The sequence below is a fragment of the Morone saxatilis genome, unplaced genomic scaffold (assembly GCF_004916995.1).
Source record: "Morone saxatilis isolate NCDOM2014 unplaced genomic scaffold, NCSU_SB_2.0 Contig2, whole genome shotgun sequence".
Classification (NCBI taxonomy): Eukaryota; Metazoa; Chordata; class Actinopteri; family Moronidae; genus Morone; species Morone saxatilis.
In genome coordinates, this window is record NW_023339762.1 from 2,099,034 (window position 1) to 2,113,490 (window position 14,457).

The window sequence follows — 14,457 nt, forward strand, 5'->3', positions numbered from 1 at the left end:
CGCCTTAAATGATGAGTAAGTTTGATGAAAAAAACATGAAGTAACTTATTAAAAATTCCCCTATAAAAGAACAAAATTACTAAAGCTGCACTAATAAATCAATATTCAATTCATAGCATTACTATGTTCTTCGCTCAAGATTTTGGTTTACGTCTGACATCAATGCATTTTTTGAGACACATCATTTTGTTGCAATCAACCACTTACAAATTGGGCAACCAGCAGAATCACAGGTCAGATAATCAAAGGATCATATTGGCCTGCGGCTAGTCCGGTGCTCACCCTCGGAAACATTTTCTCTTTGAATTTTGTTGGACTGTACGACACATTCAAGTCCTCCTGCTGTCAATCTCATGTTTTGTAAGTATGCTGGACACACATGGTGCAACACTTTAGAAAAATCAATCAAGTGAACAGAGAAATCGCTAATGTAGACAAGCATTTTTAGTGTAAAGAAAAATTGTATTCAGAATCACGTCAATTTTATGCACATAGCCCACTATACAATACAGAGGGCCGACACAATCTGTACAAGCATATCTTAGACCCTCAATTCAGATATGCAATAACCCGTTTAACTTGGAAAAAAAATTGTAGGAAGAGCAACAAAGCAAAGCGCCACATTAAAATAATTGCATTCACGTCATAAATCATGACACATTTCTCTCCAATACATTGTCTATTCACTGCTTGGTGAAAATAAAATACTGTGATTCTGGCCCTGGTTACTTCTTCACACTCCACATGGTTTCATACAATCTATGACCCATTATGGAAGCAGAAATGGTCTGTGACAAAGTTGCAGAAAAAATGATCTTCCTGTGCCCATTGACTGCAGCTGCTCTGTAAATGTGGATGGATCATCACTTCCCATTCTCTTACACCCTTTCTGTTAACATAATTTTTATCAATATAATCCACTTGACTTTACTCTTTACGTTCCACTCCTCCAGTATTTGATCCCGTTTAATTTAATTTCACTTATTTATTATATTCCCACATTATTCATTTATTTAACTTTCATAAACATAATTTTTTGTTTTTTTTGTTTGTATCACATATCACATCTGCTTTAAATATTGATCTCTTTAACTCATCTTTATCTTCTGTTGTCATTAAAATATCCCATTTGAACATGCATATTATGTGGGGCCCCGGATGTGAGGTGGGATTTTTGATGTGTATCGTGGGGCCTGTCGCAGATGTAACAGCCATTGGCTGGTTGTGTGCGTAATGCCGTGCAAGATGGCTGATGCCACACTGCATAGAGCTGCCAGAGGGAATCCAGTTCGACTGATGAATAATGTCATGATGAATTCTTGAGATCGTGTGATGCCTCATTACAAGCCGTGAAGAACAGGAGCAGTGTGTGTTGCGCAAGAAGTAGTGCGAGCCACGATGTAGTGCATGTCAGGACAAGTCAAAGAAAATGATCAGACTAGATGGCTTATGTTCATTTTCCACGTTAACCTTTCTGAACTGTCTTGTGCTTACTTTTTGTGTGTTTTGGATAGCTTCAAAGCATCCTCTGCTTCCAGAAAACGATCACTTCCAGCACATATCATTCATTATTCACTCACTTTTTGATCCCAGTCTTTTTCCCTAAAGGCTTGCAGTAAGTCATAAAAAAAAAATTTGTCATATTTCTGAAACTTTCACATATCATGAGCAGTAGGTACATTTGAAACAAGTATCTGTGGAAATAAAGTCTGCTCTCCTAGTGCTCCAATGTATTTGCAAGAATTCCACGGTGCCTAACGAAAACAACCAATCAGAGCTGATAAAAACGTCTTCATTCCCACGTGTCAGAATACAGATGCTTTTAGGTTGGTGGTCCCACTTCCCACACATTCCCATACAGTGGCAGCGAAATGTGGTGAAAAATACAACACCCCCTAGTCACAGCCTTTTAGTTGTCTGTTCTGGGCTACTGTGGAAAACATGTTTTGACAAAACATGGCTGGCTCCCGTGGGAAGTGACCTGGCAGAATCTGTAGATGATAAAGGCTCGTTCTAAGGGTTACCAGAAAGCAAACAAATCCTACATTCAGTGTTATATTTATGATTATACACTAATGAAAAGATACCTATAATATTATATAGTATGTTGATCACGTATACGTCCTACGTGGCGCAGCTGGACTCCCTCGCTGTGGTATCGGAGAAGGATCTCCGTTTCGATGGCTCTCGAGTTGCAGTCGGCAGAATAGAGTGGTAGCACAACAGTCTCCCGGCTCCATTGTAACATACAGTGGAATGTTTCAGTAGAAGGCCCATAGATCTGGTTAGCAACAACAGCACAAATCTACCATTACACAAAAATACAAGATGCATGTAGCAGTAGATAACAGCATTATTTAACTCAAAGGAACCTGACACTCTCCACTCAATTCAAACACGTTGTCTCAGACACTTTTTTGAGGCATTTATTTCTATGTGTTTGGGCCTGGAAAAAAATAAGAGAGCTCATAGTTTAGATATGAGGGGCGTTGAGAGTATGGGTGGTTAAACAAAAGGTCCGCCAGGACTCGAACTGGGTGTACGCGTCAATCCTCTTGGGCTCCCACAGAATTGACTTGGGTAGCAGTTGTAGATTGTTCCATGAAGTTGGAAGACTTGAAGCCAACAGTGCACATCCACTGAGAATGGACTTTACAGTGAAGTAGGAGACATTTTGTGTCCAGCAGCAAAACTTTAGAAATTAACAACATTTGCATATTCAGAGATTCTGGAGGTTTTAATGAGGTACAAGGAGGAGATTACTTTGAGGAAATTATACTTTTAACTTTTCCAAGCAGACTGTCTTAATGTCTTAATATAGTCAGGAGAGGATCATTAAGGGCATACTATGTAAATATTGCTGAATAACATCAACACGTGATAATATGGATCTGTTGGTACAGGATTACGTATCTAAAGCATGCTAACTAGGGATGCACCGACACCGATTCTACTTTTACGGCAGCGGGACGTTAACCTCGGGCTCCAGGCTCGCAGCATCCCTTTGTCCCAGAGACCACTGAAAATGTGTTTGGGATGCACGAACATCTCCCAAGGGGTGCTTCCTGGACACAAGGGGTATTTGGGGATTTTATTATTATTATTAATATTTGCCTGTCACTAAGAAAATGACAAACTTGATCAAATCACATCCATAGCATTTATTTATAGTACAGTTGATCATCTCCTCTCTTGCTGTTACTGTTAGCAATCAATAGATGTCCCCTCAGTCCACTGAGGAGCGAGACCCAGGAAAAGTATACTGATTCTGAAATGTTCCTGCAGTAGTGACCCCAGCCGCGGGCATGTCAGCAATAATACCTGCTGCAAGGATCATAACTGGCTCACAATTTCCTGAGAGCCTGGTCTCACTGAGCTGCTGTTGGCTTCTTGTTATCCTTAAGTTGCATTGGGTTGCATTTTGATGTGTTCAAACACTATTAAGTAAAAATGAGTATTGGGTAAAGGTAAATTATAACAGTATCATGATGGGTTCTAATGGAATGTTTTAAAATTAAGGTTTTGGCAAACTTGAATAAATATGTTTTTGAAGTCATTGTTAGAACTGTAATGGTATCACTATGTACTCATATTGGTACTCGGTATTGGCAAGTACCCAAAGGTAAGTGCTTGTACTGTATTTGGTGTAAAAAAAAAAAAAAGTGGTATCAGTGCATGCCTAATGCTAACCATAAGCTACTGGTCATACCAGATGAAGTAAGGTTGTAGCAGCAAAACCCCTGAGTCTGTTGAATTGAGCAAGGTGTCTATTGTTGCTTATGAATTCCACTTTTCATCTGTAAGAGGAAGAATGTGTTATTTCTTCTTTCAAAAGTAACACAGTCAAAGTTCAATGTGCGTCACTCTGTGTGAGATGGAGCTAATAAACGCCATAAAATAAAATAATACCATATTTTGTGTCCTGACTATTCCCTGCGTTTGCACCAAAGCTACTCCACTTTTCATTTCTAACAGCGGCTCACCTCAGCACCGGCCGCAATGGCTTCCAGTGACCAGCCGTGCTGTGGGACGAACTCCAGAGCAGAGGTCAGGATTCGAGCTTGAAGCTGCTCCTCTGTTTCGTACTCCTCGCCCTGCTCTCCTCCCTGGTCCTGGTAACTTCCCACAGACACACGCAAAAAGTCATGTTTCAGTACAAATGAAGCACACTCATCTTGTGAGAAGAGGTCAGTTAGCAAGCCCTCTGACGAATTATAAATGTGTTACTTCTCCCACAGCAGCCATTGTTCAGTTCATTGTTCTGTGTGTTTTTGGATTGACCGACCTGGTGTTTGGCCCGGAAGCCTCCTCAGATGCTGGATCAGACGCTGAGTGTTCCTGAGAAGCTGTTGCTGTGTCCTGATGGGCAGAGTGAGCCTGGTAGTGCTCATGGTAGGTTGTGGATGAGGATGAGGAGGAGGAGGAGGGGGGTTTGTCAGATTTGGATTCATCCTGAAGCCTCTGCGCTGCACGGTGGAAGCCTCGTCTCAGGCTGCTGCACTGGGGCTTTGTTGCTGTTGGTGCAGCCACCACTGTAGGGAGATATATATGTTAGATTCAAAGGACTGGGTTGGGGAGGAATGAAATCTTACATTTATATCAAAATCAAAATCAAAAACGTTTATCAGAGTGAAGGCTCTGTGAATATAGCTCGTGTTTAGGTCTTCAAAGTTTAGATCTTAAATAAGTTCATGAAATTTTCCTCACAGAAATGAACAAAATGCAGAGATATATGCCTACTGTTTCTCTTTCATAGGTTTTCTTACATCCTATAAAATCAACGCTTTGTGTGAATTTCTTTCTTCTCCATGTGTTCAGTGTGGTACACAGCAGTGATATAAAACAGCAGATAAAGATTCACCCTTCCCTATATAAAATGGTTGAATGGTTTTTATATTGCAGACACCTTCTACAGGAAAGAACTTCTGCACACCTGCATTTAATTATATGCAGATGTTTGAAGTTACAGACTTTAAGGCACAAAAATCAGTGCCAACAACAACACATGGAAGTCAACGCTATATATAGCCACTATAGGAGAAACATACTGTGACAGCTTGCATAACCACAGAGACGACGCCCCCCGTGTGCAGGAACTTGTTTACCATTAACTACTGAGGTCTACAAACCCGTAGCACCATGTCAACCAACAATTATCCGCCTAATTTGTTCTGTAAAGCCACAGCCAACATAATGTTGTCCAATTCTGTCCTCCATGATCACCTTCTGCCACAAGTGACTTTGGCACGGACAGCTAACGTCAACACTGGCTCCTTTCTACTTCATGCAACAAATAACTGGAAGACATTACAGGAATCATCTCCCAGGCTGTCCATTATTAACATGAGACTGCAACACCGACACCACCGGAGTCCTGTCTTACCGCTGCCCAGCCCCCGCAGTGCCCTTCCAGCCCGCAGACCTCTCAGCAGCGCCGCCATATTCCGCTGCCCTGTGCTTTTAGACCCAGCTGCGTCACTCCAGCGCGACTCGAACCACACGCTTCATCAGGCTAGCAAGAATAAGAAGGATGCTGTTTTCAATATATAACACACTCACTTCATTTCTATTGGAGAAATTGGCAAAAACAACACAAAATGCATTTTGTGTAAGAATGACTTTTTTTATCCCTAAAATATACAGCCAACTGCACTTCTACATGGTACTTTTAATGGCCAAAACGTAAGCATTGAGGTTACTACACACTAACAATTATTTTATTTTGACATTTCTAACCGGAAAACACTTTTCTTACTTTGGGTACCTTGACAGTGAAACTTCCGTCAAGATATCGGCTGAGTAAGTGAGTACATTCGATTGAGCTGTCCTTTTATTTCAGTAATTTAACCACCGGAGCTATTAAGAACAGTCGTACAAAAGTGTGAGTATATTTGTGTTGGCTAGTAGCCATGAAGCAGACTCTGTCAGTCTAAACAACGTGCTTATGAACTGAATTAACACCGGCGTCTTCTGCGTCACGCTGCTCGCTTTATGTGCTTTATGCTAACCTTTGCTTTGCACCCGTGTCAACAAACAAGCTAACTAGTAGTTAAGTAAACTCACGTTTACATTTTAAGGCTTAAAGCTAAAATATATCACCACGTTTCTTGGCCATGTATTGACGTTATAGAAATGACTTCAATGACTCCAGAGAAGCTTCCAGACCAGTCCGCAGTTTTCACATGTCAACACCTTTCGTTAAAATAAAACACTAGTCATTATTACAATGGGCTAGCTACTGACGGCTAGCTGCGCTGCTCTTATAACAACTATAATCCCAAGGTTCTATCATTTTACTCATAGGACTGACTTCTGTGCTTAACAGTTTGAGTCGTGGCTGAAACGGACCGACATAAGTTAATCATGTATGTGTTAACAGAGCTTATTCCTGTTTGTTATAACCGATACTGTGGTCGTGGTGGTATAACGGCACTGTGTTATCAGTTGGCTCACTTGTGTGTCTGACTGGATCATCTCCAGTGTCTTCACTTTAAGATGATCCACAGGCAGAGTAGTCCCTTTTTTTTTAATTATAACAACTTTTTAATAAGACATTCTATATGTTGTTGCTGTTGTTGTAATGTACACATTTTTTTAAAATTTGAGCAACCAACAACCAGTTTTTCTCATTTCTTTCTATAAATGTGTACTTTTCTCCAGGAAGTCATGGCAGACCTTGGCGTTAAAGCAGGTGACAAGGTGCTGTTGGTTTGGACTCAGCCTTCAGCACCAGCAGCCCTGAAACAGTATGCAGAGGAACTGGGTGCCATTGTGGGTGCAGACGGCAAAGTGTCAGTGGAGAACATGGAGAGATTATCGCTGTGTGAGTGACTCTTATCCTGATTTTGAGGTATTTTACCTCCAAAACACTTGCTTGAGTGGGTTCAGCATGGAGTGTGACAATTGAATCGAAAGTCAGGAGTAAAGTGATCCTCTCCTCTCTCCTCCTCAGCCTCCCATTCAGCATCCACCTTTGACTGCGTGCTCTCTTGCCTTCTGGCTGACAGCTCCTCCGTCCACAGCTCCGAGACTCTAGCAGAGTTAGCCAGAGTGCTCAAACCTGGCGGGAAGCTAGTCCTGGATGAAGCAGTTACAGGTGAGAGAGAAAGTGTTGTTCTAAATTCCTTTATGATGACTTTTATTAAGGAAAATACAATGATATGCACCTTTTATGTTGGAAAAAGTCATAACAGGAAGGATTTCTGAACCTCATGTCTTCCAAGATGGACTCGCATCATGTCATTAAAAATGGAAAAGTACACAACATTCTGTTTAACACAGATATAATCCCCTCAAAACTTAATGAGAATAAATAAAATTGGCATTGCTCTGACTGTGTTCCAGGAGCTGACGCACAGAATGTGAGGACTGCTGAGAAGCTGATGTCAGCTCTGAAGTTGTCGGGCTTCATGTCAGTGACCGAGGTGAGCGAGTGGGTTCACACATGTGGTCATTAATGTACACTGGACAGGAGAGGGAGGAGTCGCACTTACCAAACCACAATGTACAGACGACATGAGAACACAAGTAAATCTTACATCAGTCGACCCTCGTGCTTCCTCCCCGTCCAGGTCAGCAAAGCAGAACTCAGTCCTGAGGCGTTGAGCTCCCTCAGAACTGCCACTGGTTACCAGGGAAACACTCTGTCTAGAGTCCGCATATCTGCCTCCAAACCCAACTTTGAGGTGGGATCATCCAGCCAGATTAAACTGTCATTTGGGAAAAAGACACCCAAGCCAGGTAGGTGTATAAGGCCTGTTTTCTTGTTTTTCTTCATGTGTCTGCTGCGCCTGCCTCTGAACCCACTGGTCAACATTTGACAAAACTATAATATGTCTCATATTGGTCAAAATGACTGTGACTGACCAAATGGGGCTCCTCTGAGGACAGTTCAGCAACCCTGGCTCTACAAATGTGCGTACATGATAGCTTTTCCATCTGTTTCGGTTGGTAGAGATAGTGTAGAGTTGAGACTGTTTTCTTCTTCTCATATTTTCTTACAAATTTGCATCTTGGGTGATCCATGGCACGTTTGTAAAACAATGTTATAAGTTCTGCTTTCTGGTGTTTATGGTCATCAATTTAATCTTTGTGCAACTGGCCTTAAAGGGATTTTTTGAAGTGGGGTTCTGAGGTACTGTCTAAAAAATATCAGTGTAAGTGTACTCTATATTTAAAATAATTTCACCACTTTACCTTGCCGTCAGACAGCGCTTTCCCACAGCAAACTGAAGCCGTTATATCCAATGATGATGCTTTCAAAACCACCAGACTCCATTAACAAAAACAGCAATTTTACCTTGCTGCACACAGGAGTTGCTGGTCCACTGCTGCCTCGATGGGTTCATTTGTGTGATTGTGTGAGGAGTGTGGTGGATGTGGAGAGAGCAAAGCAAAACTGTGAACATATTGCAAATATAGCTTATACTTAACTGAGGATTTTTTTAGGTGGCTAAAATACATTTTGTTGAGTATATTTGTATTTGCTGATGTTACTCAGTGTCAGTTTGCTGTGAAGTTGTATCATCTGTTGATCTGAAGCTAATATTTGCAAACATCTGTGGTTTCAGCAGAGAAACCTGCTCTGGATCCCAACACTGTCAAAATGTGGACGCTGTCGGCCAATGACATGGATGATGATGATGTGGTGAGTTCTGGATGTTGTTATCTGTGTCCTAATGTAGATACAATAAACACAGTTTGATTAGCCTGCAGTGTAACACCTCACATATTGTCATGCATGTTAAGAGCCACTCTTGATGAATTTCCTGAAGAAATATATCTGTCATGCACATGTCTTGCTGTACACTGTACTCCCCTGCATTTACTTAGTCCTCTATTGTCTGTTCGGTTCGGTCTCTCTAGGATCTGGTGGACTCTGATGCTCTGCTGGATGAAGATGACTTGAAGAAGCCAGACCCAGCTTCTCTTAAAGCACCCAGCTGTGGAGAGGGAGCCGGCAAGAAGAAGAAAGCCTGCAAGAACTGGTGAGTTCTTTCAAAAATATTATTGTACATTTATCTGTGTGTTTTCGAACACTATATGATGCAATATGCTGCATGTTTGTGTAGCTCATGTGGTCTTGCTGAAGAGTTGGAGCAGGAGAGCAAAGGAAAACAAAAGACTAACCTACCAAAATCTGCCTGTGGAAGTGTGAGTATATATATTTAGATTGTTCCATTTCAAATTCTCACCATGTTTGAGCATAGTTTTCTATCATACTTCATTTCTTTCTGTGGCAGTGTTACCTTGGTGACGCGTTCCGATGTGCCAGCTGTCCGTACGCGGGGATGCCGGCGTTCAAACCAGGAGAGAAGATTGTGCTGGACAACAAGACCCTGACAGACGCTTGAAATATCACAGACGGTTCTGCTCCTGATTGAAACATTACATTCCTTTTTTTCCTCCATCCACCCCGAGTCACAACTCCCTCTGCAGACACACTGAATGGAAGGCTGCTCACTGAAGATGTGATGGGGATCTGTGATTGAAACTACGACACATCGTCTTGTTTCTGATGTTCTGATTGTGATGCCTTCATGTACCAGCAATAGTTCAGTTTGAGATTTTGCCAATGCAGCTATGACAATGAGCCAGAGTGAGACTTGAATGAAAAAAGTGCACTGTCATTGCAGTTTTCCTCCTGCTGTTGTTAATTATGCAAATGATGGTGTGAGAATCTCCTCTAGAGCTTCTAGGAAGTATTTAAAAGCACTAAAATGCATTTCATCGTTTCATTTGAAGTTCTATTAACATCTGACCACTGACACTTACAATATAAAGCAGAAACTACAGAAGGTTTACCAGTACTATTTGAGCATACAGAGGTCCATACAAACAGTATAAAAACGTTTAAAAAAGTTTAATTATGTATATAAAGGCAAACAGTTTGGCAGTAAGACGTGTTGTTGCCTTTTCTTGTTTCATTTTAACACAACAAACTCGAGCCACACTTCTGTTCTTCACTCTGAGTGTGGCTAATAGTCCTCTGATGGTACAATCTCATACACTACATATCAGCACAATACTTCATCACTATTGGGACTCCAGGTGACACTGTATGTCCACTGTGTGGTTCTCAGTGAACATACAGTGTCCAGCAGTAACAGTTTTTGAAATAATATTAGAGTTAAAGCATTTTGAGCAGCGATGTCCCTGCAGTCTGTTCTTCAAACACAAGAGAACTTGACAAGAAAGGTACCAAACACTGGGCAGCCAATATAAAACTTTATAAAACATTCCTACAACACGTTTGGATTTGCTAGATGGGTGAGCCGGTAATTCTTAAAAGTTGCTGGTCGACTCTGGTAAAATATAAACTGGTGACCTTAATAGGTTACTTTAACACATACCATTTTGCATCCCCAACTGGCTGGACACACAGCAACTGTGAGCAGTGGGTTACGGCTGCCTCCCTGGAATATCCACCCGCAGGTTCAGTGACCTCTGATGGATTTCAGTGTTTATTTACTGTAAAATAGCTAAATACTGCAGCAGTTACATATGGGTAGCCATTAATATGAATTATTAAGAATATTATTGGTAACATTACAACAACAGGGATGTGGTGGGCAGTTTTCATGTTCCACAGTCTTAAAACACTGACTTCAGCTCAGTGCTGGGGATAATAATGGTCAGATATTGAGTTACGGCAGCTTCGGTCAGAACAACAAAACCACACTGGCTGAACCACGGTTGTTAAAGATGCACCCAAAACACAAACAGTTATGTGAGGTAAAGTCATTAAGAGTCACTTCTTCAGTCAGGTGCTCCACATCACTGAGACTGGACGCTGAAGTCCATCTTTATGTCTCCTAAACTGGGTTCAAAGGTGAGGCTGTAAGACACGGCGGCTCTGCCATCTCCTGAGCTGTCCCACGGCGACCTGAGGAAATACACTCCCTGTTTCCTGTGTCGACTCCACTCGCACTCGCCCTGCAAGGAAAGCACCGTGAATCCGTCAGACAATCCAACACCAACAATCCTAACTGTGCTGTGTTTATACTTGCAAACTATTCTAAGTCAAACTTTACAACTTGTAGATCTTAATTACATTCCATTTTTACTTCTGGCGATCGCATTATGCTTCAAGAATCCTATTAGCTGCAGTGAGATGAGTGCAGCAGACAACAAAGAATACAGCAAGCAGGAAAATCTGAGGGTACAAAGATGACCGGTGAAGGCCCTCATACCTGCTCACTGATTGGTCCAATCAGACCTGCACTGACAACGATGTCATCGGTCAGATGATACTCCATCCACAACACGACACCGTGGCAACGACCAGTCCTGTAACAGACATTTAAACAGACTATTAACAACTCTGTAAGAGAACATGAATAGCACATTGCAGGGGACATCGGGTCTAGCTGTTCAGATTCACTTTTGCAAAAACACTGCAATCCTGGCTCCGAATGGGAACTATAAGGAAGAGAAGTGTGAACCAGGAAGCCCTTCCTCTAGTTCTTGAAGCGGTTCCATTCAGATTTAACAATATATATAATAAATCATCTTATTAGGAATAAACCTGCCTCCTGCGTCTACACTACTGTCTATTTTAACATCCCTCATAGCGGTGCTTACTTGGAGAGCTTCATATTTTCTGATGTGATAAGCGCTGTAAAGTTTGACAAACAGTGACTTAGAAAAAAAAAAAACAGTTTTTAACTTATTTATAAGTTAAATATTATATTATGAGTTGGTCCTTGATCTCGTACTGAGTCAGTACCTTATGAGAGGCAGTGAGCCCTGACTGCTGATTGGCTCCTGAGGGATGCACTGTGTGAAGTCAAAGGTCATGACGGCTGAGGACTGGGTCAGAGCACGGCACGGGTACTCCCAGAGAGGATGGGGCTCCGCCTCACGGGACTCGTGGAAATCCAGAGATTGCTGTAGGGACAGATGGATTGGAACCACAGGGGAAAGTCAAACTAGACTTAAAGCTAAACTCAAACAAACAAACAAACAATTTATCCAGGTGTTCATCTGCTGTTATGGATTCTGCTTTCTGGTCAGGAGATTACTCTAAAAGTAAAAACTGATTGCTAAGATAAATATAATGCAACATAATGCGTAAATGATATGCATGAAAATCTTACCTGGACCATTTCGTCCATGGGTGTGACGTCAAAGCCCTCACATGTTCCACACGGTGCTCGTATCCTCCACAAATCCTAACAGACATCATAGAGACAAATTCAAACTTGAATATTTATTATTTCATTTTATTTCTATAAAATGAAAATCTAGCCAATTAGAACTTTGCATTAAACCATTCAAAAATGATGGAGAACTTCAGTCTCCTATAAAAAGTCAAGGACATCCTGAATGAGGCAAAACAGACATACAAAAAGCAACAATGGCTGCTCCTTCTTTTAAATGCTAGAAGTAATTTAAATGTATGAAAAAGATTCCCGTGTGTCTCACCTGGAACTCTACAGCCATCATGTGAAGTGTGGCAGAGCAGGGCAGGATGGTGGCGTTGGGCCGGAGAAGACCTGCCAGGGTGGTCCGACAGTACCAGAAGAACAGGGAGTGCCAAGGTAAGAGGCTGGTGCTGAAGTACGGTTCACCCATCAGGACTGAGATCTGGAAGAAGAGATACTTTACACTCACTGCAGAGATACACAGTTCTGACCTTTAGTTGGCTTAACAAATAGCACAAAACACATGTGGGTGGGATTACTGGCTTCAAATATCAGATTGGTTTGAACATTTGGTTTACTTCAAAACATTGCTTGAGATCACGTAATGTAAACTGCATTTACATTTGCATTTAGTCTCTCACATCATTTGTCAGACAACCTGTTCCTGCTCAGAGTCAGCACAAGACCGACCCGGTTAAACAGCCTCTCTACGGCGTCGCTCTCATACATTTCTTGGATATTGTAGCAAAACATTCAGTAACTATGATGTGATTACCAAATTTAGGAACATTAATGTATTACATTACTGTGTTACAGACAAATGTAGGGCACTGACTGGAGAATTAGTGCTTACCACTGAGCCACCGTGCTGCCTTTTAGCAATGTTTGCATAAATTGATGATGTGGTAATTTTGTCAAGTATTTAAAATCCCTTACCTTAAACTTTTTTGATTGTTACAGCAGTTTCTTTTTAACAAACCAATGCTAAAACCAACAGACCTTTTTCACATTTTGACATGAAGTAGTATAAAAAATAAACACAGGTTTTACCAATGATACTAAAGGTTCCGTTCCACTTAGTGTAGCAGAGCCTTTCAAGTGAGCCAACAGGCACAATAGACTCTGTTTGCACTGAATGGAACGGAACCTTACTCAGTACCATTGGTAACACTTGTGTTTACCCTACTATTATTACTATTAGTCTATAAAGGCAGACGGCAATGCACATCACTGAAGGATTGGTCCAAAGGTACCTGTTCAGCTCCTACATCATTACTGGTCAGCTGCTCAGGCCTGATCTCCAGCAGCTCCACACCTCCTTTCATCGAGTTGGCTTCCAACACCTGCAGAGAAGAATGTGTAGCATCAGCACTGTGTTATTGTGTTGAAACACCTAAAAGTGTACAATTGATCAAAGATCATCTGACAGTTCTCAAAGTTCTTGTTTACCTGTTCAATAACCAGTTTGGACATTCTGGAGTTTTCCAAACCGTAGACCTAGAGAGAATAAAAAGACAATATCAGAGTCTGAAGGTATTTGGTTTGTAAAGGTACAGTACGTGCCCACATGGTCTAACCGTAGTACCTTTTTGGCTCCAAGCACGTGAGCAAAAACAGGAAGCAGACTTCCATCACTGACGCCAAGACACACACTGTCCTCCCTGAGAACCTGGAGTTAACACAGTGGGCAATCAGAGAACAGTCACATCCATTCATTCACTGACAGCTGGGACTCTGGTAGGCCATCACTCACACTGCGCAGCGCGCTGACGTAGCTCTCTGTACGCTGCCGGTCGTTGAGTTCACCGAACCGCGGCCGGGTCCAAACCAGGTGAGCCTGGCAGGTACAGCACGGCCGAGAGGGAGGAGCGTCAGTCTGTGGGTCCTGTTTGCTGAGAACATCAACATACAGAACATTTAGAGCGTGGCACCAGAACTAACTCTACTTGTGGTATTTATAGTTGATCTTCATTCAGCTTCAAAATATTTCTACTCAGATTACCGTTCCCTTTTTTTTATTATTAACCCTATTTTAAGTAAAATTTCCTTTTGCTCCTCGGGTATGACTTCCACACAGTCTGATTCCTAATGATTTTACTGACCCCTGACCTTTACACCAATGGGTCAACTGACAGCATAAATATTAAGAAAAAATAAATCAATGTCATTGAAAAACACAAAATGATATTTACTGGAACCATGCAGCACCACTTAATGCCAGGATCAGGAACACAAGATTTTTCTCTCGAGATGGTCACTGTGACAGATTGGGCGATTATAACAGTCATAAATATTTGTCATGACATGGAGA

The 14,457-nt window shown here is 41.7% G+C and overlaps 3 protein-coding genes across 7 annotated transcripts in view; 1 reads left to right on the top strand and 2 right to left on the bottom strand.

Annotated features, from left to right (window-relative positions):
- Positions 1-5,533, bottom strand: part of coq9 (coenzyme Q9 homolog (S. cerevisiae)) — a 9,502-nt gene extending 3,969 nt beyond the window's left edge. For both annotated transcript variants that reach the window (XM_035665660.1, XM_035665659.1), the window contains exons 1-3: positions 5,384-5,533; positions 4,286-4,532; positions 3,984-4,119 (exon numbers count right to left, since the gene is read on the bottom strand). In XM_035665660.1, the coding sequence (XP_035521553.1) occupies positions 3,984-4,119; positions 4,286-4,532; positions 5,384-5,441 (441 nt within the window). In that variant the 5' untranslated portion in view covers positions 5,442-5,533. The remainder of the gene's footprint in view (positions 1-3,983; positions 4,120-4,285; positions 4,533-5,383) is intronic.
- A 233-nt stretch (positions 5,534-5,766) lies between these two features.
- On the top strand, positions 5,767-9,899 carry ciapin1 (cytokine induced apoptosis inhibitor 1). Of its 4 annotated transcripts, none has more exons than XM_035665661.1 (9): positions 5,767-5,881; positions 6,661-6,823; positions 6,953-7,096; positions 7,345-7,424; positions 7,572-7,740; positions 8,571-8,647; positions 8,866-8,987; positions 9,072-9,153; positions 9,243-9,899. In XM_035665661.1, the coding sequence occupies exons 2-9, from the start codon at positions 6,667-6,669 to the stop codon at positions 9,351-9,353; spliced, it is 942 nt and encodes a 313-aa protein (XP_035521554.1). In that variant the 5' UTR covers positions 5,767-5,881; positions 6,661-6,666; the 3' UTR covers positions 9,354-9,899. The 4 variants fall into 4 exon arrangements, with proteins under 4 accessions (XP_035521554.1, XP_035521555.1, XP_035521557.1 ...); XM_035665662.1 differs by having other exon boundaries at positions 5,767-5,803; XM_035665664.1 differs by having other exon boundaries at positions 5,776-5,799.
- prmt7 (protein arginine methyltransferase 7) overlaps positions 9,848-14,457 on the bottom strand; it is a 9,552-nt gene continuing 4,942 nt past the window's right edge. Inside the window, exons 9-17 of the mRNA XM_035665653.1 lie at positions 13,900-14,038; positions 13,732-13,815; positions 13,596-13,643; positions 13,400-13,489; positions 12,427-12,588; positions 12,099-12,173; positions 11,729-11,889; positions 11,193-11,289; positions 9,848-10,935 (exon numbers count right to left, since the gene is read on the bottom strand). Of these exons, the coding sequence (XP_035521546.1) occupies positions 10,777-10,935; positions 11,193-11,289; positions 11,729-11,889; positions 12,099-12,173; positions 12,427-12,588; positions 13,400-13,489; positions 13,596-13,643; positions 13,732-13,815; positions 13,900-14,038 (1,015 nt within the window). The 3' untranslated portion in view covers positions 9,848-10,776. The remainder of the gene's footprint in view (positions 10,936-11,192; positions 11,290-11,728; positions 11,890-12,098; positions 12,174-12,426; positions 12,589-13,399; positions 13,490-13,595; positions 13,644-13,731; positions 13,816-13,899; positions 14,039-14,457) is intronic.

Coding starts and splice junctions, on each gene's coding strand:
- ciapin1 (XM_035665661.1), top strand. CDS start 6,667: ATGGCAGACCTTGGCGTTAAAGCAGGTGACAAGGTGCTGTTGGTTTGG. Junction 8,648..8,865: donor ACATGGATGATGATGATGTG/GTGAGTTCTGGA, acceptor CGGTCTCTCTAG/GATCTGGTGGACTCTGATGC. Junction 9,154..9,242: donor CAAAATCTGCCTGTGGAAGT/GTGAGTATATAT, acceptor TTTCTGTGGCAG/TGTTACCTTGGTGACGCGTT.